The sequence below is a fragment of the Leuciscus leuciscus genome (genome assembly GCF_965113295.1).
Source record: "Leuciscus leuciscus genome assembly, chromosome: 2".
In the NCBI taxonomy this organism is placed as follows: domain Eukaryota; kingdom Metazoa; phylum Chordata; class Actinopteri; order Cypriniformes; family Leuciscidae; genus Leuciscus; species Leuciscus leuciscus.
Genome location: NC_138726.1, coordinates 15,442,330 through 15,468,571, shown reverse-complemented (window position 1 = coordinate 15,468,571; position 26,242 = coordinate 15,442,330). Strand labels below are relative to the sequence as shown.

General features: G+C 41.6%; 1 protein-coding gene across 1 annotated transcript; it reads right to left on the bottom strand.

The window, feature by feature from the left end:
- Positions 1 to 23,628: 23,628 nt before the first annotated feature.
- Positions 23,629 to 25,954, bottom strand: LOC309485744 (uncharacterized protein). Its single transcript, XM_082152746.1, has 2 exons — positions 24,748 to 25,954; positions 23,629 to 24,695 (listed from the first exon to the last, which is right to left on the bottom strand). Exon 1 carries the CDS (start codon positions 25,870 to 25,872, stop codon positions 24,853 to 24,855), a length of 1,020 nt encoding a protein of 339 aa, XP_082008872.1. The 5' UTR covers positions 25,873 to 25,954; the 3' UTR covers positions 23,629 to 24,695; positions 24,748 to 24,852.
- Positions 25,955 to 26,242: the final 288 nt, after the last annotated feature.

Here is a 26,242-nt window from a genome sequence, read left to right as displayed (position 1 = left end):
TCTTTAAGATCACTTAATTCAAGACTTCTGGTCATTCCTAGGATATCTAAGTCTACTAAAGGAGGGAGGGCGTTTTAACATTTAGCTCCTAAACTCTGGAATGGCCTTCCTGATATTGTTCGGGGCTCAGACTCGCTGTCCCAGTTTAAAACTAGACTAAAGACGCATCTCTTTAGCCAAGCATTCACATAATACTTACCTTTTATACTACAGTTGAATCAGATCGAATGCATTAATATTATGAACAGCAGCTATGCTAATTATTTCCCATCTGCTTTTCTGTTGTTATCTCGGGACGCTAGTCCTGAGGTAAATAGAGTTCATCAGCTCCAGTTTGTATCCAGCCTCTCATGGAAACTTCAGATGCCCCAACACCCGTGAAGAGACGACTCAACGCTGGCGATATGTTATGCCCTAAATTAATACATGATTAACTAACTGTATTTTTTCTATGTACATTTCTGAAATGCACTTTCTGTAAAGCTGCTTTGAAACAATATGTATTGTGAAAAGCGCTATACAAATAAATTTGATTTGAATTGAATTGAATTGAATTGAATTGAATTGAATTGAATTGAATTTTAAGGGAATGCTGTGGCTTTATTTTTTCATTTTTTTTTCACGTGGCCCAAATTGCTAGTTAACTAATGTGGTTCTTTTGCAGCATTACCCATTTTGTGTGAATGACAGTCTATACCGTCCATCTTTTCTTTCATTAACAAGTGTAATGACATTAATACAAAGGTGAATATCTGGCCCATTCTTATGCATAACAGCTTAAAGACAAGGCACAAGTATCTTTTAGGGTTATATAGATATGCATACCCCACTGTCGAAGAAGTTGTAACGTTACTTTCACAAAATCTTGCACTGACACATTTAAGCCTACAATATTCATGATTAAAGGCTACAGATTTTGAAAGGTTCTGCAGAACAGAAATGACCATCATCCTTCCATCGAAAGAATGAATGACAACTCTGCAATAGTGACCTTTGACCCAGGCAATGCAAGTTCATCTGTGTTTGTTTCTATTGACTCCTGGAATTAATTTCCTTAAGAAAGCGTGTGCTCCAGTGGGGCATGAACAGACATTCATTAATTAGCATATGTTTACTAGATGATAGTAATCAGGCCTGGAGTGAGATTGTGTTTAATGAGAAAACACAATAATCGAGGTGTTGTAATGTTTTGCCGAGTGTTTGCCAGTTTAATCAGAGCACAGGGTCTCAAAACGGCAGACGTGTCAGGGACGACATGCTAATGTAGCATTCATCATGCACAATGGAAAATTCCTAACATCTCTGCTGTTTAAAGCAATCCATTGAGTCGGAATTGTTAGTTTCGGAAGCCACTGGCATCCAAAAAAATAACAGCTTTCTTCAGAATTCAAAATTCCCTATCAAAATCTAAAGCTTTGAATTTCACCACATGTGAATAGGGGGAAAAAATAACTAATAGATACCACATACTTCCCAGTTATTTTTTTATTTTATTTTTTTGTATTACAAGTTTTCTGAAATGTTATGTTTGAATATTCAAATTAGGTATTTTCCAAGGAGATGGTGAAGGGTCAGAGGGTTGAGGTGGAGTCAAGGGCTCGGAGGACTGACAGGGATCCAGGGGATCCAGCCAGGACGGAGCTGGTGACTGGAAGCTCAAATGTGTATCTATGCAGCGCAGCGGGGTGGATGGATGAGTAGGGGAGCTGGAGGGGACCAGCGAAGGTGGGACCGAAGCATTGGCTGACCTTGGTAGAAGAAATTGGAGAGGGCAGATGGGTGGGGACTCTGGAGACTTTGAACTGAATGGAGCAAAAAGAGATATAGGATAACGTTCAGTTAGAATATTTTTAAATTACGAGTAAAAGGGTTCGAATAGAAACAAGTAGTGTAATTGTGTTGTAAAATGTAATCAAATGTATTGCAACTGCAAGTAGTCACATATCAATATTGCAACCCAGGATCATTAAAAAACACATACCTGTGGCAACATTTCTCCAAAATTATTATGTTGCTTCTTGCACATTGTATGACACTTTAAAAGTGAAATGCCCTGTAAGTGTCACTGAAAGTTCAGTTTAATCCAAAACAGATGAATGTGTCACAAGTGCTATAGTTGCAGACAATTACAATGATGAAGACAAAAGTCACATTCCAAAAATATAAAGTCTTTATTTAGTAAAACTAAACAGAGCATTAAAACATGAATAGAATTACATAACCACTTTTGTTTTTGATAAAATGAGTGAGAACTGACCAGGAGAAACTCAAACACAATATATACACCGTAGGGAATCACCTGTCGGCCCAACGACGGAATCCGACATCGTGGGCGAAGGTATGCTTGTAGGACTTTTCAGCAATTCTTTGAAGTTCACTTAATTTATTAGAATATTGTTTCAATTTTACTTAAGCTCCGCGCTTAATCTGACTCCAATTTCAAATGATAATTAAATTTAGATCGTGTTTCCCATTAGGAACTAATCATAACTATTAATTTAGATCTTTGATTATTCTGGGTATTCCATACTTTCACATTTTCATTCATTAGGGACCCGGTATCGCTTAGAGTCACACTCGGGCCGGGTTTTGCACTCACATACACAAACTCGTAAGTTCTGACTTAAATCAGAGGATACAGGGTGAACTATTTACCTTTAAGTGGCTGCACCCTGCTTGCTCATAACAAAAAGTGTAATTTTTATAGTCACGAAACTGCAACTTGTGAAGTCAGTCGGAAGGCCCCAGAAGATGTGCTCCATGATCCATTTATTGGGACTTCGGTATGATCTATCCTTAGCAAAGATCTGCTGTAACACCAGACTTCACTTTAATCTACTAGACAATTATTTCAGAATAATACAGAATCAATCAAATATAACATTTGTTAGGTAAAATGTATCATGCCAATTACAGAAGTAAACAATTTGAAGCAAATTCAGATATAATGAATAAATAACATATATTGCTCAAAGAATGAATTTAAGATTAAGAAATGCATACCTGACAGCAGGACAGACAGTGGTGTGTGAGTGTTTTTAAGACACTAACACAGCACTGCATGGGGTTCTTTTGGCTACAGAATTTCCCAAACGGCTGCTCTGCCACTTTCCCTTAAATACCCAGACTAGAACAAAAGGGTTGTAAATATTTACTACACAAACACCTGGTTTTAGGTGAGAGGAGAGGATTATCAGAAACCTTGAAAAGACACCACGCAAAAAGGAGAACAGAATTCTGCAAATTTTTCAGTCTTTCTTGTAATATCACTGACTGCAGTGAAATTGAGACCATTTTACCAATCACACTGAGATATTTAAAATGATACCAAATATGAAAGGGAAAAAAAAATAGATTCACAAGATACATCATATGTGGTATAACGGCATTCTTAGAGTAGGGAGAGGGGGATGCATAAGCAAGGAGAGAAGTTTGGGCAAGGCGGTGTCCTATGCTCTTTCTTTGAGATCTTCTCTCCAGATTAGTGAGTAAGCTACTCGTTGCTATGGATGATGTCAACATAAATATGCCCACAGTGATTTGCTATAGGGGTGGGGTCTCTGTCAGTGATTTAATCATAGAAATTGTAGAACGAGGTATCACGTTGCCATGTTCAAATACAATTTATTTAAAAAAAAAAAATGTTTCCATATTCAAAGATTTTAAAATAAAAATGTTGCCATATTCGAACAAAGATTTAAAAAAGTAGGCGAAATGTCACTTATTAAACAAGTATGTTCAGCTAATTGTCAGCCTCTTACATGTCTGCATCTCGAAGAGAATGCAGAATTCGAGAGACAAATTATGTTTTATAAACGAAGTTCAGGAGGAGCACTGTCTAATAATCTCGAGAGGATGCATACAGTATACACAGCATACTCACCTCCGCCACCCCGACTCCACACTCTCGGCTGGTTCTTATGCCCAGGGCAGCTCTGGGTTTGGGCTAAATTCCGAGCTCGGAGCCCTTGATCCCCTTGAACAGCGTAGGAAAATAAGCTTATTTTACTCTATTACTCTATTCGATCATTTTTAAGTGTGAACTTGTGAAACAACTGCCACAGGAAATCAAAAATTATTTTCTTTTTTATTTATTAAATATTTATGGCATTTTTGACTTTTTATTATGATAGGACTTTGGGTGGATTGCTGAGGTGGATTGGATTTTTTGTGATTTGGTCTTTTTGGTCTTTGGACTTTTCAAGGATTTAGGAGCTGGCTTTAGTTCTAAAATGTTTTGTAAAATACTATTAGAACAAAACATTTAGGAGTCCCATTAGCCCATTATTTTTAAGAGTTTCTCCTAAATCGGCAAATTAGGAGCTTGTGTTTTGTGAATACGGACTTTTGTGAAGTGAAGTGCTGTGAAAGGCACATAAAGGTACATCATTTCAGCAATTTATTGGACAACTATCAATTTGCCCAGTCTAGCAAGGGCAGAACTATTTTGTCTCTGAAACACATGCTATGACTTTATTCGTTGATTTTTCCTCAGCTTTTAATACCATCCAGCCTCATATTTAATGGTTGTTGAACTTATTAAGCTCCGCAAGTATGGGTGGGCTGTTCAGATCAAATGATTAATAATGTAATCTCCTCTCAAAATGTAGTTTATTTTGAACACTAACAGCTGGACAAGTTCCTTTCCGAGAAGATACTTGGTCAAACTTGCAGGTGACACAGCATTGGTCCTTTAGGAGGATGAGCACAATCATGGACATTCAAAGAGTTTATCTCCTGATCCTTTGTATACATCAAAAATAAAATCCTATACATCTCAGGTCTTGAACATGTTAAAAGGATAGTTCATCCCATAATTTCTCATCATTTACTGACCCTTATGTCAAACCTGTATGACTTTCTTTCTATTGTGGAGCACAAAATAATATATTTTCATGAAAGTTTTCAAAATACTTTAGACCCAATTGAACAAAAAATAAATTTGATTTCCTTTTTAATTTAAATGTATATTTCTTACTCTTTTGGTACATATTTTTTGCTTTAAGCCTATTCTTATTCTTATATTTTTTTTGGTATTTTTTGGGGGAAAACAAAATTACATTTACAATTACAATTACAAACAATTTCATGCAACTAACCATAAAACCCAAACCCCATTATAACCCTATAGTAATTATAAATGTAGTTAATTAATATTACTCACTTAATTACACTGCATATTAAAGGGTGCCTGATTTACATGTCATCAACTCTTTTGTCTGAAGAAGATATGCAGGCAAGCATGAAGCAAGCCTGATATGGTACCTTTCGAAGTGGAACTTCAACACTGTGTCTTGGTGTTGACGCTATGGGGAACTCAATACCCACTTCACCATGCTGAATAAATGCCTGTTTCACTAAGCTGTGAATATGCACAAACAAAGTGGGCATAGCACTAAGTGACTCTGCAGAACTAGGCCGGAGTCAAGACCGCGTCAACCTCAAGGTCACAATATGCACACCTTGCCCCCTTGAGAGCTGAACTTGCGTGCTCTGCTCCCAAGCAGACAACAGAGAGCTCATGAGTGTCCTCAGGTGTGAAACGAGGAAGTGCATCTTCCTGAAACTCTTGCTGCTTGCTATAGTTTTGTCTCCCACACACTACAAACAATCGGCTCCTAAAGACAAAAGAGCTGACGACGGCCTGTTATGTACACGGGCACTCTGCATGTGAAGACATGGACTGCCATCTGCCAATAAATGTGGCCTGTTTACACATGCTTCAGACACCATTCATGCTGATACTGTTCCCCATAGTGTCAAAACCAAGACACAGCATTTCATTCCACTTAGAAAGGGAACCGTCTCGGTTACTAACGTAACCTCAGTTCCCTGATACCCCTTTTCCACCAAGGCAGTGCTGGTGCCGGTTCGGAGCCGGTGCCTACTCGCGAACCAGTTCTTTGTGTTTCGACAGCCAAAGAACCGGTTCTCGGCCAGGAAAATTGGTTCCAAAGCGGCACTAACTCTTTGCTGGACTAGAACCGTTCTTTAACCACGTCATGCTGGAGGCGGGGTTATTGTCGAACTTCTTCTCGAACGTAACCTCCGTCCGAACAGCACAAATGTGTTCTAAACGTCTTCTTCTGACCCCAATATAGGATCGCAAAGCAAGGAGAAACATTTGCAGAAAGACGATGTATTCCGCCATTGTAATTGTTATGTTTGAATTTGGCGCAAGTGTTTCTAGGAAAGCTAAAGGGGGTCGCACACCGGACGCGCAGCTCAGCTCAGCGACGCGCCTTTTAAATTCGAACGCATTATTCTCTAGAAGTATACACACACCGGCGGTGCCTTTCGGCGTCTGTCCGCGGCGCCCAGCAACGGCTCAGGACCGTGTTCAAAATCCTGCCGCGCAACAGAGCGCCATTTAACCGACGTTACAAAGTTTTATATTAAATTTGCATGTGTCTCATATCGTAGTTAATGTATACTGACTTCACCCTGTGCTGCAAGTTTTATATTCATTTACAGAAATCAGAAAATTGCTGATGTTATTGGATTTTCAGGTGGTGTACACCCCCTTAAGACGTAGCCTATGGCAACGTACACAGTGATGACGCCGTTCGCTGGGCTCTCTAGTCAGTGGAAAAACAAACAGGTTCTAAGAAGGTTCGCAAGTTGAACCAACTTTGAACCAGCACCAGTTCCGAACCAGTTCTTTTTTGGTGGAAAAGGGGTATGAGAGAAGGGAACGAGTATTGCGTAAGTAGCTTACGCTATGGGAAAAACGTATTTTCTCGAGAATATTGAAGCCAAATTTTTAAAACGCAGTGCAGCTGCACAATAGACAGCTAGCTGAGCATCTAGCGCGCACTGCACGCACCTATGGCGAGTCGGCTCATGCGCGCGAACCAATCAGATATGCGCGTCAGAGCCCGCCGGAATGGGCGTGACTTATAGCTATATAAGCCCCCATTTTTGCCATAGAATCAGGTCTGATACAGCCATGGTTCACTTTGATGCGTAAATGGCCAGATCGCCACATGTGAGCCGGTATATGGGGTTTTAACCAGCGCTGAAGAGGACGCATGTACAGTAGACCCAGCTGGAGTACTGATGATGCTGAGGCCATGAGACCTAACATCTTCTGAAATTTCTTGAGAGGCGCGCAAGCGCCCGCTCTGAACGATGCCGCTAGGCGTTAAATGGTGAGCGCGCGCTCTGACATAAGCTGCGCTCTCATTTGTATAGAGTTTATGACTGTTCCCAGGAAAGAACTGCTCTGGCTGGGAGACAGTGTGCTTTTGGAAGCATTGATCCTGAGACCTAGGCATTCTAGATGGCTGAGGACCCAAGATCTGTGAATTATTAACTGTGCCTCCGATTGGGCTATTACCAGCCAATCGTCGAGGTAGTTCAACACTCGCACTCCCCGTTGTCTCAGGGGAGTGAGACCTGCATCCATGCACTTCGTAAATGTGCGGGTGCTAGAGATAGTCCGAACGATAGGACCGTGTACTGATATGTGATGGAGCGTTATCTGAATGTAAAAGTAAGCATCTTTCAGATCCACTAAGAAAAAAACAATCCCCTGGGCGAATCTGCGCGAGGATTTCTTTGGTTATCAGTATCCTGAACGGGCGCGTTATCAACTGAGATCTAGGATGAGCCTGAGACCTCCATCCTTCTTTGGAACGAGGAAGTAGTGAATGTAAAAGACCGACTCGCTCAGTGATAACGGGACTGGTTCCACAGCCCCTTTTGCTAACAGTTTTTACACTTCGGTGCGAAGGACATGAGCCATGACACTTCTCACTGTTGTCTCGACCATGGCTAGAAAGCACGGGGGTCTGCGAGCAAACTGTAGCGAGTAGCCTCGTTTTATTATGTTCAACACCCATTCTGATATCCCGGGATGGCTTCCCAGGCCCTGGCCCGCATAGCTATAACCCCTAGCCTGGATGCCAGTCGAACTTAGCCTCGTCCACAAACTTTTTAGGTTGGGAAGTTCAGTCTGGACTTGATCCGTTGTGGAGTTATTATGCCCGAACAAAAGCTGTTTGGACCAATCAAATTGTCAGGGCGGGCTTTATACGATGATGGACAGATGATCAACACTAACATAATCATCCACGTCACCAAAGAGCGCTTGGGTTGAATTCGTTTACAACAAAGATGACTGCAGCTGGAGAATTGAGATTTCACGAGTTCACACTTACAAATAAGTCAGATAGAATAAATGCATATTTGGCGTGCTGTCCGAGGAGAGGGCTGAGGGCTCGGTATTCGGCCCGAACCCAAAGTACTCCCCCCCGTATTCCTAGCTGTGGAAGAACAAGCCAAGAGTGAGTGGAGGGATGCTGAAAACTGTCAAGGAATGTTAGGTGAGTTGACAGAGTGAATAAATATATCGTCGCTGTCCGATGAAAACCGCGTATGTCCATTTTGCCGATTTTGAGATTTTTCGACGGATAGAATGTCCAGGTTCATTTCCGTATACAGTAAGCTTCACATATCTAAATGACCAATGAAAAGTTGTGAAATCATGTCATCTGATTTTCACGTATATCCATTTGGTGTCAAAGCTGTGAATCACGCCGCGTATCTCCCACCCTGTGGAGGCATCTCGCCGGTCTCGTGAAGTTTCATCTTAAGCGCTCTGGAAGCTCAGCATTGGATAGCCGAATAACACTATTTTTCAGATAAACATAGCCTGGTGAGACAATGACTTTCCTTTACAGTAGGCCTAACTTTATCGAGGTAAACGTTTACCCCCTGACGCCAGACGTACGTCTAGGAGTGGAGAGGAGTGACAAAATTACGGTAGTACTGAACAGTGCAAACAAAGTATCTGTCTAGCATTGCCATGCAGTGCAGCCACGGCGCTACCATTTTCTACTGTGGTTTTGTACGTTTCTTCATTCGGATCTATTTGCGTTCCATTCCATTCTAAACAAACAACGCAGTTTACATGCTTCGTCCTTGTTACATTATTCATTAAGATAATAATTAATAAATGCACGCATAATTATCAGTGAACTTGATAAATGTTGCAGATATGTTTTACATGCATGCACAAACAAATGCCTTTCAACTTATGTGTGCAAAATTCAGAATTAAATGAATGTGCAGCAATTTGTACAAATAGAGAGTCTGTAGGCCTACTATACGTGTTGTAGCCATTAAATAAGCTCATTTAGTTTCATATTTGATAAAATATTATAATGTTATTTTTTGCATCTATGTTGATTATGAAAAGTGAACCGCACGAGTAAGATAGGATTAGGGCTGTCCCCGACTATGGATTTTCATAGTCGAATCAGAATCGTCATGTCTTGCCTATAGTCGACTAATAGTCGAATCATGTGTATGGGGGTGGGGCTTTAACGTTTCAAAGCCGCGATGTACAGAAAATCACACAAAGATATAGAAGAAAATGTATAAAAACATTTGTGATCAATAAAACTAAGAAATAACATAAATAACTCCAGAAAGGCCACACTGCAGATTTGCATTTCACATGCAAATCAAATTAAATCGGCTAAATTACCTGTGCGAGCAGGCCAGCCTACAGCACAACATCGATGCACCGAAAAAATAAACAATTAATTTACTAAATTAAATTAGAACAGAATATACCTTTCTAATAAATAAAAATGCAAAACGAAATAAATCAGAATCAAGTCACAGGATGAGGAGCAAATGTGTGCAAAATGCCTAAAGTGCAGGGGAACATATATTCAAAACACAAGCCACAAATAGTTAGATTAGATAACCCTGACAGATTAATAAATAAAATAAAAATAAAGAAATTATTAAAATAACGATAGTAGATAGAATTTTCAACTTTGTCTTTTTAACTGCAGAAACAACAATAAATGCTAAACTGGAGAGGCAGTCTTTTTAGCTAAAAATGTTCACAGCATCCAAAAATAAAATTAGAACCGGCTGAAAAGTTTTGAAATCACTTGTACCTGATCGAGAGAACAAATCCTTAAAGTCTTTCACTCTGTCTGTCCGTTGGAGTCTTTTCAAATTGTGCGCGCGGATAAAATACATTCTAACGCGAAAACCCAGTCTATGCGTGAAACATGTTAACGTTGGCCGGCAGAAGTGCGATCACTTTCAGATTTTCCTGATGCTAAATCCAGCCTTGGAGAATATCCTTTCTGATGGTGTACATCCACACTTTAGATTTTCTTATCCCAGACATTGTTAAAGATTTAAATCCTTGCCGCGAAGACGCTCCTCTGTCGGTCACGGATTGAAAGGGAAACTTAAATCTGTCACAGGGTGTTTGGATTTATTCACGCACGTTAAAAAATATTTATTAGCTCCTTTCTTTGCACATTTTTATATAGGCCTACAGCATTATCATAATAGGCTGAATATTAACGTATTGACATAAAAGCTAGTTCTATGTGAAATCAGACATTGAGCGCCGCCATATAGCCAAAGTGGCATGATCCTCGTTTCATAACACCTCTGCGAAGATTCGACCGTGAGATCGGTAGTCGAATCAGGCTCCTCCTATCGAAGCATCGAATCTTTCGACTATTCGGGGTCACCCCTAGATAGGATACGCAATATCGAGAGACATGGAGCGGGTCAGACATGATTTTGACCACTTAATTAAGTTTTGTTTTGTAGAAAACCTTTTTTTAAGTGAATTTCGTTTTGTATAAATTGTATCTTAATTTTTATCATTTTTTTATCAACCAATTGCCTGGATTAAGCAAATATAGCAGATAACATAATCATGGAGGCGCCCGCGCAGTCACTCGCATTGCACGTTAACTGGAGTGCATCTCATCCTAACTTAACGAAACTCAGCATAATTATGCCTCACAGGCATGAAATATATCTTAAGAAAGCTTGAAATGTCTTTTTAACTATTTAAAACAAAAAGAAATAGGCTACTCTCTGATTATGTAATCCATGATGTGCATTTCTCTCTATAGGCGCGTTCACTACTACGGAGATGGCGATCGTCAACTTCATCTTTACAGCTGTTGTTGCTGTTAATAAACTAAAAATAATAGGCCTATAATTTGATTAAACAATAAATTAAATTAAATTGTAATTGTATTAAAAAAGCAACAAAAAATTCCTGTTTAATTTTTTTTTAACCTATGCTAATTACGCATTAAATTCAGGTAGGCTACTGAGTCGCTGTCCTCTGTGCCGCAGAAAAGTTGTGAAATGGAGATGAAGGGGAACCCGTTTTTTTTTGTTTGTTTTTTTGCTTATTTTAACTGGCCCATCCAGTTTTCTGGAGGCCCACCTACAATCAAAATCCTGGCGCCGCTAGTGTGTCAGTGCATTGATTCATTGTCCCTTCATAGTTTGCAAGAGACATTTCATAAACTGAGCGTAGGCTATTTAATAAACTGAGACGTAAGCTATTTAATAAACTGAGCGTATTTAATAAACTGAGACGTAGGCTATTTGACACTAGAACTCCCAAGACGGTCATTTTGACCGTTTTTAAATTTTACAGTGTAATAACTTTGTTAAAATAAAATCAATTTGGCTGTAGGACTCTGACTTTTCCTAAATATGTGTATATTTTATTATGACACTGTTATTTTATTAAAATCACAAAACAAAAAACAGTTCTGACTATTTCAACCTAGAATGGCCATAGCGGTCATTTTGACCGCACGCATTATTGATACATAAATCCGCTACATTTCCCGCCTATTGGTACCCGTAGCATAGCAACGATCTGTCCGTTTTTGTTAAAGCTATTCCAACACTATAAGTTATACATTTGAGCTAACGAAAATGTCATCAAAAAGAACAATGACAGCCACAGAGGTTTTAGCCATGCTTAGGAGGCTTGACGATGAGGAGTCTGATGGAGGAGCAGGTTCGGATCAGGACAGCAATGTCTCTTGGTCCCTGGACAGTTCATTCAGCTCTGAGAGTGATTCAGATAATGAATTAATTCCCTGTCGAAAAAAGAGCCGGCTGGACATCTCCGATCCTGGAACTGACCTTGTTCCATCGGATAATATTCCAGGTATGTTTCTCTTCTTCTCTAGCTATATTTTTATACTTTGTAAGGCAGACAAGCCATATTATCAATAATACGTTACTTCAAAGTATAGTTATCCGTCTCTAACTATCTAAGGTAGGCTATACCGATCAGATCTGCTATCGAAAATGGTTGTCCTATTATTTTTCCTCTCACACACCCACCGCTGTTACCTTTCCTGACGACCGATCCATTCATTCACATTTTTACCTCAGGCACCCTGAGGTAAAATTGTGAATGAATGCACACACCTTTTCATTATTATTATTCTATTGCTAGTATTATACTATATTGTCAGGCTAGTAGAAATCATATGGGCTAATTAGTCCTAACAAGATTACGATTTCATGAACTAAAAAAGTAATTAGTCTGTTCTGTTCTTTTTTTCTTTTCTTTTGGCAATAGTGCAAAATTCTGATCCATCAGATATGCCTGCTGTGTCAAGACAACACAGTCCACCACGAGATGAGGAAGCTGGCCTAATAAACCCACATACAGCCGAAAGGCGTGAAACGGCGAAAGACGGCACCGTGTGGACCTATATAGAGCTGGGTGAAGACAGAGGAAGGCGACAATGCCAAAATGTAATAACTGAAGCGGCAGGCCCGACAGCGCACGCCAAGCGCAATATTGAAGATGCCCTTACAGCCTTTTTGTGTTTGGTGGATGATGGCATGCTGAAACACATAAGGGACTGCACCGTGGCTGAGGCCCACCGAGTCAAGGAGGACGAAATATGGGACATAACAGTTGAAGAGCTAAAAGCCTTCATTGGTTTAATTTACATTCGAGGCGCGCAAGGTGGAAAAGGGATGGATTTGGCGAGCTTTTGGTCAGCCGAGTGGGGATGCGCTTTTTTCAAGGAGACCATGTCCCGAAACAGGTTTCAGGAAATAATGCGATTCCTGCGTTTCGACAGAAGGGAAACCCGACGCACACGCCTACGAGATAACAAGTTTGCCCTTATGAGTGATGTTTGGGACAGATTTGTCCAAAACTGCATCGCTTGCTACAAGCCTGGTGCCGATATCACTGTGGATGAGCAGTTATTCCCTACTAAGTCAAGGTGCAGCTTCATCCAATATATTGCAAACAAACCGGACAAATTCGGAATCAAATTCTGGCTTGCTGCGGATGTCGACACCAAATATATGGTAAACGGTGCGCCTTATCTGGGCAAAGACGTGACGAGGAGGCCAGGTCAACGACTTGGAGACAGTGTGGTGCTGAAAATGGTCGACCCATACCTGGGGAAGGGAAGAAACATCACCACCGACAATATTTTTACTTCATTTGTACTGGCCAAGGCACTTCAGGCCAAGAAAACTAGCTTGGTTGGCACGGTAAGCAAAAGCAGACGAGAGCTCCCCCCGTGCGTAAAGGTGCAAATGCCGCTGTTCAGCACAGTGGTGCTGAAAAGTGGCGATGCAACACTGACCGTGTATCAGTGCAAAAAGAACAGGAATGTCTGCATGCTCAGCACTGTCCACACTGCTGTTGGCATCACAAGTGGCCCGAAAAGCAAGCCAGAGACGGTCACATACTACAACAAGACCAAGGTAGGAGTAGACGTTCTAGATCAAATGGCTAGAAAATACTCGGTAAAAGCACCCTCCCGTAGATGGCCAGTAGCTGTTTTCTATAGTATTCTCGACCTGGCTGCAATCAACGCGCACATATTGTACAAGAAGTGCACCAATGAGCAAGTTTCAAGGAGGGACTTCATCAAGCGACTGGCGAGCGAACTTCGCTCCGACCACATTAAATCCAAAGCCACACAACTGGTGGTGCGAGAGCCAGAACCCGGGCAGGAGCAGCAGCAGATGGAGAGAAGAAGGCAGTGCCAAGTAAAGAGAAACTGCAAACAAAATAAAACAAAGGAGACGTGCCAAATGTCACAAAGTAGTGTGTGGGAGTTGCACACGAAAAGCGGTGTTTACCTGTGTGGACTGTGCGTAAGTGTCAGTGAATGATGCGGGGTGTTTGCGCCGTTCAGATGAGCCCACTTGGAGGAAAACGTGTTAACCTTTTGTTCGTTAATATTTTTTGTTCACTGAAAATCGTTCTAAAACAGTTTGTTTACTTGTTTAGCTAATGTTCATGTTTTTTCTTAGCCTGTTTTTGTGTGTAAGTACTGTATTGTGCTGCATACGTGTCCATGAAAGTTTTTAATGTATTAAAATGTATATAGTGTTTTTGTTATTGTATATATGTTATAAGTTATTGTATCATAAGATTTGTTTTTATTTTACAAAGAAAATATTTATCAATTAGGCTGGAAAATACATTTTCACATTTGAATTAAAATTTTGTGTCCTTGTCTTTATTATTACCTATCGTAACATTGTAGATCCATTTATTTTTAGATTTTGTATTGATTATTGAACTTATTTACAAACAGGGTTACTAAACGGTATGAAGCTTTGACGTTTCCTAACATTTTTGCATGTCTTTTCACGTGGTGAAAAAAAATGTACGCAAAATTTTCCTCACATAGAGATCGGGGCAATCTTTATTTTGTGCTTGTTTTAAGGGGGATAGCGTCATAACATGATGACAGGTATTAAAAGCTTCATTGGAAAACTTAAAAAGAAGGTTCCAATGTAGATATGACATGACGAAAATGACGTTCAGTACGGCCATATGAACGTCAAAGTATGAACGGTCAAAATGACCGCTATGGTCGTTCTAGTAGTTTTGGAATTCCGGTAGTTCTAGTGTTAATAAACTGAGCGTAGCCTATTCATCTGTCAATATGAAACGCAACTTGGCCATTCTAATTAATGATCGGAAGAACGCGTATCGACCACCGTTACTGTAAAATATGCACGTATGTCCATTTAAACTCGATTTTGGTCAAATGTGGATTATATCATTACACTGGCAAGAATATGTTTACATTTAAAGATGCCGTACCAAGTATGACAACGCTACGTTCAACTGCTTTTGAAATTACGGTGTTTTTTTCACTTCCTGAAAAGTAACCGTTTTGGACATACGTGAGTTTCATCAGGCAGCGACGATATGCTTCCTCTCATGCTGATAGGGTAGACCTGGTAATTGTTTGATGACAAGTTGATTGGATTGATTATTTATAGAAGATATCGACAGCGCATTCATTTTAAAAGAGGAACAGAGAACCGCGATCAAAGCATTTGTCGATCGGAAACATGAATGAAAAACATACGTCACTTACTCCGTTGCTCTGATTGGTTGTAGGTCTATCCAATTGAGTGCAGAGGCATTTTCTTTCCTGGTTCGGTTGAAACACGCCCCATAATCACAGCCCAATGGAGCAGTTTCAGACTCACATTCTGACTAGAATCTGAATATGACGTCGTCAGGCTACTCAACCCCCCTACTAAGATATGGGACTCCCTGTTTAGAATGACGCAAAATTACAATTTTGACATCATTATATGCAGGAACTGCAACACCGAAATACGTTTTTCTCCCATCTCAGGGGAAAATGAGGGAAGAATGCATGACCATTCAAAAATATGACTGGGTTTCTAATGATACAAAGCTTAATGCAAATGGGTGAAGTGTCCCTTTAATCCAGAGGACAGCGAAGTGTAAACTTGCTGAAGGAGATTAAATCTGATTCTATGGTGAAAATGGGGGCTTATATAGCTATAAGCCACGCCCATTCCGGCGGGCTCTGACACGCATGGGTGCGAAGCAGCCTGATTGGTTCGCGCGCATGAGCCGCCTCGCCTCGTGTGTGTGCAGTTGCTGCAGAACAGCCAATGACCGCGCTAGACGCTGTCCCTTGTGTGCTTGAGTGTTGCATGGCACACACATGTGCTTGGTGAGGCGCCTCTGCTTGCTCTTGCGTGTGCTGGAGAGGAAGACCTTGCAGTGCTGAAAGGTCTTGCTGCCCTGGGAAGTGGTCTGACGGACTTCAGATGAGAAATGCCTGGCTGTAAGGCGCAGAGGAGTGTCTAAGGCAGGACGCCCTCCTTTGGTTGGACACCGCAATGTGCTGTACTCCTCCAGCAGCCCTCTCATCAGGTTCGTCCTGAATTGCAGGGAGGTGATTTCCTTTCCTACTCATAAGCCCCTTTCACACAGCGCTTTGAACCCGGGAAATTGCCGGCAAATTGCCAGAGCGCCTTCTGTGTGAACGCAAACACGACCCGGGATTGATGCCGGCATCGATGCCGTGTTGGGGACCTAGTAACATTGCCGTGTTCAGTCCCGGAACGCGCGCTGTGTGAACAAAAGCCGTAATAATGCCGTGTCGTAGTGATGACGCTGAAGCCGGGATCGTTCGCCAGCTGTGAAACGGTATGTAATGCACAAGTTTATGATCGAATCAGAGAAAAAAAATGCTCAAGCGTTTTAGATAAGCGCTTCTGAGACATTAAAGTCACATCGATGTCACGTGTCTTTACGGGATTTTTAAGGGTTGTGTGTGAACGCACTCTCTGATTCCGGAAAATCACTGGCGGTGTGAATGAACCAAAATCAAACGAACCCGGGTCAAATCCCGGGTCACTTTATCCGTGTATTTTCCGGAATCTCTGTGTGAAAGGGGCTATAGTAGAGCGCATCAATAGGGAGTGAGGAGAATATAATAGTATGTGACAGTGTGGTCTGTTTATAATTGTAAATTTGTTAACACTTTAGATTACATTCGTTGAAAATTTTATCACTTTTTATCTTGTTTATATTTATTATTAGATGATTGGTATCCATTTCACACCAGTAATTTGCCGGTAGACAATGTGGCTGTTGAGTAAAACAGTGTCAAGTAGGTGAAAGAAGATCTTCTTGTACCCTTTGGTAGACTTTCTGGTGCATTCCAGTCATCATGTCTTTTTCTTATACTCCAGCACACAGACTGGCTTCATCTTTGGTTGCCCAGTGATGTGATCAAGCTTCCCTGTGGCTGCCATACCAGTTGGGTGGACTGTGGTAAGAACATGGACATCCCTCTTGTCATGCCCTTTTACTGCCAACTGTGATCCATTTTCTTTGAATTCCACCTCACCTTTTGTCATCTTACAGGTGAATGTTAGCATCCCTTTCCTGTTTGCGCGCACAGTCCCACAAGCTCCAGTGCCAAGTGACAAGGTGCTGGAAAGTGTGGGACTACTGTAGCAGTTGTCCACATAAAAAACATGACCCTATCTTAGGTAAGGTGCTAGAAGTGTCATCACAACAGACCCAGAAATCCCAAGTCCTTGTTAATGTTGGATGTCACTGGTAGATCCGTAGTAAATGATCATGTCCTGCACATAACCAGTGAGCATATCACACAAAACAAAAAAAATGTGACCCCAAATCTGTGCCGTTTAGATGGAATGAACTGACGAAATGTCAGCCTACCTTTCCACTTCATCAGAGACTCATCCACACACAGATCCCTGTATGGCACAAAAATGCGACGAAATGAGGAGATGAGAGTATGAATATGTTTCTGATTTTTTTTCAGTGGGTTGTTGAAAACTGCTGTCGCGTTGTTTGCGAAATGAAGACAGCAGAGGAGCAGAAGGAAGCGGTCATGTGAAAACAAAGACCCAAAAAATAGTGTCAAGAGCATGGGGTATGTGCTCCAGTAATCACAAAGTGATATTTTTTTGATCACCCCCATTAGGAGAACTTACACTAAAAATGTGTACATTTTTACAGGGATTTTTGTTGGAACCCATTTAACCAGTTTTCCTTTAATTTCCCTTTCTTGCAAGTCAGAGGCATAGCGATTTGTTTCTTCCACAATTTCTCCGATGACATTTTCTGTGTTTTAACAAATTAAAACAACTGACCTCATCACTGGGGGATTTTGCACACCACACAGCTGATTGTCAAAATTGCCTGGGCCAGGATGATTAAAAAGGTTGGTTGCCTTCCATGACGATGAGTTTACCTTGTCTGCCTCATTTGACATGGGTAAAACATGGACTGGTGTTCTCTCTTCACCTTCGATGTTGTCAAGAGCTTCCAGGTTTGTGGGAAGATCCTCATCGCGTCACTCTATGCCACGCTGTCAAAAATTTCATCAGAATAAAAAAAAACATTTCCACAATATCCTCATTTCTCAATTGTCTTCTTTTATATACATTAGCCGCGTTTCCATTACCCTTCAAATTGCGCAAATTGAAATTGCGAATTGAAAATATGCCCAATGGAAACATGTCGATTTCGCTCCCATTTCCAAACTCCCATTTATCGCTAAAAGGTTTTTACGCTCGCATGAGGGTTTTTTTCAGGGAATTCGAAAAAGAAATATTTAGCAAAATTGCAATGGAAACAGTTTTTGTGCATTTACAGGTCACCTGACGTAGATGACGCGGTATGTTTGGACAGAATACGAGACAGAGTTCTTTATTAAATTCATAAAAGACAAAAGAATTACAGGAATACTGGATTCTAAACCTCAAAGAAATGCCACAATCAAGACCTCGAAGCAGATATGAGGGAGGAACACCCAGAAACACCATCCGCTACATATATAAGGGTCTTTCCTTACCATTAATGCTTTGATAACACGCATACGTCTCCTTCAATTAATAATAACAGCCAGTGCAGTGGTTGGGATATAGGCTACGCAAACCTACTAACATCTGTCGCCATGATTTTTGGAATTACTTATCGTGAGAGGAAAAAAATACGTTTTAGTCACATAACATCGGTTAATGGAATGCGTCATTTCGCAATATTTTAGAATAAATCGCTAAAGTGTTGTGCAAATCTGTAATGGAAACGCGCATATTTTCTGTCATTTACTCTGAAGAAGTTAAAAATTTTGACTTTTTTATGTTTTAAAGTGTCTCAAATTAGAACAAACGCGAGTGTGAGGTAACGGTGACGTCAGCTCTACATCACTACAACAACAAAAAAAGACTTGCAATGTATGAAAGCTAAAATCTTTTTTATTTTTTTATACAAAATATTTACAAACTTGTTAACTACATCGTTAAATATATGTAAGGGAACTGCTAGTGTGGCTTTAATACTTGAAAAAAAAAAGATCATGTTAGTTGATTGGTAAGTTATCACAGGCTATGGGCGCCGCCATTATTTGTTTACAACACTGATGGAGTCGGAGTCGGAGCCTGCTGGATTTACAACATGCAAGATCATACATGTCTCCTGAATTATATGACAGTAAGTGGGTGTCAAACTGGGAGCAGAACAGAGTAAGCTTTAGAGTTATCTGCACAATGTGTGTTTGACTCGAATAAAATAATATTACATAATGGTTAAAAGGTTATCTTGCTGTTATAGATATTAGTGTGCAATAACAAACTGTATTTAGTTTTTACTAGTATTTTTGTTATTGTGTAATATAATTTAATGTGTATGAAACCTAAAATAAACATTAAAATACACTGGACAGTTGTGATAAATGACGAGCGCTGAGCATGTCCGTCTCTGGGTCAGTGCCAGTCAAAGCGCAAAAGCAGATTTCAAATTTTGAATTTAGTAGTTGATCACGTGACTCACTGAATGTTCTAATCACACCGGAGTGATCGTACGCTCCAGGGACCAGCCAAGACTGATGACACCGGTGTGATCGTACGCATCAAAGGGTTAACAAGGGGTCCACAGCTTAATCTAAACCTTTGGCAAAGAATAGAAGAGACCTATGGAACCCCAGAGGCAGTTTAACATTCACTGCTGAAGAGGATCGAGGAATTCCCCAGAATCTCAAATAGAGACAATGTGAGATTAAGAGAGCTTGGAGACATTTTGCTTGAACTCGAATATGCAAAAGAAGGAGGATACCTCCCTGGACAAGCATATCTCGATACGTCACGCGGAGTGAACCCCATATTAGAAAAGCTCCCATTTAGTCTCCAAGAAAAGTGGATTTCCCAAGGGTCAAAGTACAAAGAATACAACCATGTCCCCTATCCACCTTTCACCTTCTTTTCACAGTTTATTCATTCTGAAGCTAAAACCAGAAATGACCCTAGCTTTATGATATCTCAAATTCACTACTCAGGTCCAACCAAGACAGAGAGACCCACAAGATACAACAAAAAAGTACCAGTGTCTGTGAGGAAGACTGGCGTCTGAAGCTAAAGCAGCTCCTACAGGCTCTGTTGAAAAAGGAGCTACAGATCCAGACCGACTATGCCCCTTGCATAACAAGCCTCACGCACTCAGAAAATGCAGCACCTTCCGCAGCAAGCGCATAGAGGAGCGTAAAACCTACCTTAACCCTCTGGGGTCTGAGCTCTTTTCTGGCCCTGGAGGTGTTCTGACATGCTCTGACATTTGTGCTTATTTCTGTTACTTGTGACATTGTCATGGCTAAAGTCTTATTACACTGTATTTAGCACAAACTCTGCTACAATAATATATCAGCAGCATGTATGTAAAAGTTTGTAGTTTTGAGATAATGACATTTATGCGTGGTTTGTGAAAATACAAAAAAAAATTGTCACTGAAATAAGGCCATGAAACCCATACTGATTATTTCTTCACAAGACTTTTGAAAATTGTATCACGTAGCCTAGAATATTTGCTCCAAAACTATGTGAAAATCACCCTGACTGCTCATTCAGATAAGACAATATATTGATTTAAAATTTCTAAGACGTGTTTTGTGTGAGAAAGCTTTATGCGGGAGGTGTGATCATCTCATTAATATGTATGGGTTTTCACACCTGAGAAAGACAAAGACCCTCCCCTAACGGCCCTATTAGGAGCGATCAGGCCCTGTCATTCTGAGCAACCTTGCACAAAGAATGAGGAGATTTTAAAAAGAATGGCTTTTAGATTGTTTGGATTTATCTACAACACAACATAATCCAAAGATACACAACAAATGACAAAAGAGCACATTGAAAACAATGATCCAAAGACAGAGACCTTTGTGCCATTCCTAAAAACATTGTACATTCCTTTAATTTCCAAGGTGTTTGATTTTCACTTTACCATGTTCATATACAGAGACCCATGTGAATGTTGAAGTCAGCAGGACTCAGTGGCATCTGGTCCCTGAAAGAAAAGAAAAAAAAGTGAACATACTGGTATCAAGAGAAACTAGGCCTGCACGATTTTGGGAATACATTTTAGATTTTTCTGGTTAAAATTGCTTTTTAAAATTCAGATTAATAATCAATTTATGAAGAGTTCAGATACAAAAACCTCTAAGTGCCATCTGAAATTTTCTTCTAGAATTATCCTTTTTATCAAGCTCGTTTATTTAAGTTCAGTAATTTCACTTAAATGGCAATTAATAGGTCATTTTCATTGCCATTTAAGTGAAATTACTGAACTTAAACATACGAGCTTCATAAAAATGATGATTTAATAAGAAAATTTCAGATGGCACTTAAAGGCTTTTGCATCTGAACTCTTCATATATATATACATATACAAACAGCTCAACTAATAATCAACAACAGATAAAGAAATGGCTCAATCACTATAAAAAAGGCTTAATATCAAAATCCTCATTCAACCCTGATGGTGACAAAGTATTTAAGGTATAAATCCAAAAACATTCCCTCTGTAATAATTTCTTCTCATAATCTCCTCCTCTTGAGGGCATTTTTACCTTCTCTATACTGATATATTGTAAAACACTGACGTTATGACCTACTTGTCTAAAATGAGACGCTACAGGACTACACATATCTCCGGTCCTAATATTACTGTGATGTTCGCTAATACGAGTACACAATGGTCCGGACGTTTTACCAACATATGCAAGACCACAAGGGCAACGAATGAGATAAATCACATGAGTAGAAGCACAGGTAACAGTATGTAACGACTGAGACAATCAGACACATAACTATTTGTTACATTTAACAAATAAGCTTCGAAGCCCACTCTTAGGAATGAAACATCCCCCCAAAAGAGACAAGAGAGCAGGAAAGGTTTCAGTCGCCAGGGCGACGATCAGATAAGATGTCTTTATTGCTGTGAAAAATGTGGTCATGTGGTCAGGACCTCGGCCATAGGTCCTACAGACATTAAAACAGACTTTCCTGCATTCATTTTATCGACGAACTGATCTATAAATAAGCATGCATCCCAGAACATTTTGTGAATGATTTACTGTCTTGTGTAATGTCTTTTAATACTATTATTTTGTTGATGCTGTGTATTTTACAATAGAATCAATGGTAACCTATACTATGTTTGGTCTCTATAAATTGATAATCATTGGCAAAATAAACATCCTTTTCCACTGCAGAGGCCATGCACGTATCCATTTAATGAGGTGCTCTGAAAACGATAAGGTTATTATAGTTTTGCTTTTTTAAATTAGTTTTTATTTTAATATCGTTTTCAATTTTGCTTTAAATTTAAGTTTAGTTTTAGTTAGTTTCATTAATGGTTTTGTTAGTTTTAGTTTAGTTTTTATTTTGCAAACACATTTCTATTTAGGTTTTATTTTATTTAGTTTCAGTTTTAGTTTTAGTAATTATAGTTTAGCAGAGCAAACAGAACACTTCCAGGGTAGACCAAAGCGAGACGCATAATTTCAGCAAAGTTTAATGTTTGCCGAGATTACAGTTAACTCTTGTGCAGACATCTTAAAAATAAAAATAAAAATAATGGTTTGAGATTGAACAAAGCACCAAATAAATGGAACTTAAAAGTATAAAAAAATTAAATTAAATAAAACGATGAAAAATACAGACAAACTAAAGATGAAATCTTATATTAAAGATGAAATCTTGTTAAACATAGTTTACTTTTTTCAGAGTGATACTGGTACATACAACAAAAAAAACAGCTAAATTAATCTGACAACCTGCTGTGAAGCCAGTGTGATTAAATAATGAAGTATCTATGCAGTGTGTGAGTGTGTACATGTTTTTCTATCGTGGTGGGGACTTAAACCTGAATGCACACACACTCATGGGGACTTGTGTCACTGTGGGCCTAAATTAAATCACACAGAATTAGTTTTTTTGAAAATGTGTGTGATGGGTCGGTTTAGGGGTCGGGTTTGTGTGTGTGTGTGTTGTGTGTGTGTGTGTGTGTGTGTGTATGTGTGTGTGTGTGTGTGTGTGTGTGTGTGTGTGTGTGTGTGTGTGGTGTCCCGGGACATCTCCACATGGATAACAATATTATTAGCAGAAAATCTTTTGTAAAAACGTACTCGGTTACTAACGTAACCTCGGTTCTCTCTAGAAGAGGGAACGAGTACTGCGTAAGATATCTTACGCTAGGGGAAAATCCTTTTCCGCGAGATATTGAAGCCAAAAATTATCCTTAATTTTGTAATAATGCAAAACGCGTTGCAGCAGCAATGCAGACATAGGCGAGACAGCTCGCGCGCCTATTGGCTGCTCTGCGGCAACTGCAGCAGCCTATCGAGCGAGGCCTGGCGTGACGTCAGACCCAATCAGGGCACTTCGCGCCCGCTGCGTCACGTCCCGCCGAAATGGGCGTGGTCTAGGCCTATAAATATCGCTCGCAGGCAGCTATTATCTGGTTTTTCATCATCGAAGCAACCAGAGCGTGTGCATGCACGGCAAGATACGCAGTACTCGTTCCCTCTTCTAGAGAGAACCGAGGTTACGTTAGTAACCGAGTACGTTCTCTTACGAGAGGTCTCTCGTACTGCGTAAGATATCTTACGCTAGGGGACCCAATGTAAAACGCCGTGCATGCTGAGAATCTGACACCAAAGACCCAAGGGCGAAAGCCCGGGGTACATATAGTGCACAATCACTCAGGGAACTCTCAGGGAACTCACAGGGAGTCCGGGAAGAGGGAGGGGTGCAGCCTCACTCTTCCACATATAGCAGCGTCGATGGGACGCGAATTTCATCATACAGACAGGGCGGGGTACGGCCTGAACTGATGGGGAAATGTGGGTCTTACACAGTTTGCCCAGCTTTATACTGTCGAACATTGAGCTGTGCTCAGCAGACGCAGCATTCTGAGCTGATCGCATCAGGTCAGATAATACTGGTAAATTTAGACCGACAGCAGCCTGGCCTGCAGGGCGGGAACCTCTAGGTTATAAAACCTTATAAATGTAGACGGGGAGGCCCAGCCTGCCGCCATACAAATATCTTGCAAGGCAATCCCACTTGACCAGGCCCACGAAGAGGCCATGCCTCTCGTGGAGTGCGCTCTGACACCCAATGGGCACTGCATGCCCTTGGAGGCGTATGCCAGCGCTATAGCATCAACTATCCATCTGGATAGGCTCTGTTTCGACGCGGCTAGTCCCTTAGAACGTCCGCTAAACGAAACAAAGAGCTGCTCCGTCTGTCTGAAAACAGACGAGCGAGACACATAAGCTCGTAATGCCCTGACTGGGCAAAGGAGGCTCGCGTCTCTTTCCTCATCAGGGACCGGTAGGGCTGACAGGGAGATAACCTGCGCCCTAAACGGTGTGTTGAGGGATTTTGGAACATAACTGTGCTTAGGTTTGAGTATAACTTTTGAGTCATTGGGCCCAAACTCCATGCACGCCGCGCTCACAGAGAGCGCGTGCAGATCCCCTATGCGCTTCACTGAAGCGAGAGCCAGCAAAAACACCGTCTTGAAAGACAGGTGTTTCAAATCGATTGACTGTAAAGGCTCAAATGGCGCACCTTTCATGGCTTCCAGAACCGTAGAAAGGTCCCATACGGGGACTGAGGGAGGTCTGGGAGGATTCAGTCTCTTAGCCCCTCTAAGGAAGCGGATGACTAAATCGTTCCTTCCTATTGACTGACCAAGCGTTGTTTCTGAGAACGCTGCTATAGCCGCCACATAAACTTTGAGCGTGGAGGGGGCCCTGCCCCCATCCAACAGTTCTTGTAGGAAGGAAAGCACCTCCGTCACACCACAGTTTGTGGGTGACACACCACGGGCTGTGCACCAGCCCGAAAACACCGACCATTTCGAAGAATAGAGTCGTCTTGTAGACGGAGCTCTAGCCTGCGTGATCGTGTTTAATACTCCTTTAGGGAGTCCAACATGTACCCGTTGATGGCCCAGACATGAAGGGACCATAGTTCCGGGTGAGGATGCCAGATCGAGCCGCGGGCCTGTGAGAGGAGATCTCTCCTCATTGGTACTGGCCACGGGGCAGTACTTGCTAACTGCATCACGACTGGGAACCAAGGTTGGTTTTTCCAGAACGGTGCTACCAGCAGTACTGAGCATCCTTCTTCCCTGATCCGTTCTATCACCTGAGGCAGGAGAGAGACGGGGGGAAAAGCATAGAGCGGGCGGCGGGGCCACACATGGGCCAGCGCGCTCCTGCTCTTGGAGAAAAATTCTTGACAGTGAGCGTTTTCTTGAGACGCAAACAGGTCCACTTCCGCTCTGCCAAATTTCTTCCACAGCAGATGGACTGTCTGTGGGTGTAGAGACCACTCGCCTGCCGGAACATTGTTCCTGGACAGCCTGTCCGGTCCTATATTCAAGATCCCTGGCACGTGAGCTGCTCTGAGCGAGCGCAGGTTGCACTGAGCCCATACCAGGAGGCGTTCTGCCAGCCTGTACAGTTTCTCGGATCTGATGCCGCCCTGGCGATTTATGTAGGACACCACAGACATGTTGTCCGAACGGACCAAGACGTGGTGACCTTTTATTTGGGGACAAAAACACGTCAGCGCGTTGTCTACTGCCAGCATTTCGAGGCAGTTTATGTGCAGGAGCTTCTCCCGTTCTGACCATTGGCCGAAGAACGGTCTGCCCTCGAGCAGCGCTCCCCATCCCGAGGTGGACGCGTCCGTGGACACCACTTTCACCCTCGAGGAAGTCCCCAGGCTTACACCTGATTGGTACCAGTCGTTCGCTTTCCAGGGTTTCAGAGCTGTGACGCACTTCTGATTGACCCTGAGGCGAAGCAAACCGGGTGCCCACGCTTCGCGTGGGACTCGCGCTTTCAGCCAAAACTGCAGCGGGCGCATGCGGAGCAGGCCCAGCTGGAGCACTGACGATGCTGAGGCCACGAGACCTAGCATCTTCTGAAATCTCTTGAGCGGGACAGACGCGCCGCAGCGAAAAGAGTTCGCTGTGCGTCGAATGTCTACCGCGCGCTGTTGTGATAGTCGCGCTATCATGGATAGTGAGTCCAGTTCTGTGCCCAGGAAATATATTTTCTGACTGGGTGACAGGGAGCTCTTCGCCCAATTGACACTCAGACCCAAATCCTCGAGGTGATCGAGTAAAATGGTCGTGTGTTCTATGAGCACTGCGCGAGATTGCGCTAGAATCAGCCAATCGTCCAAATAGTTCAGCACTCGCATGCCTCTCATTCTGAGGGGTGCGAGCGCCGCATCCATGCACTTCGTAAATGTACGGGGTGCCAGGGACAAACCGAACGGCAGGACT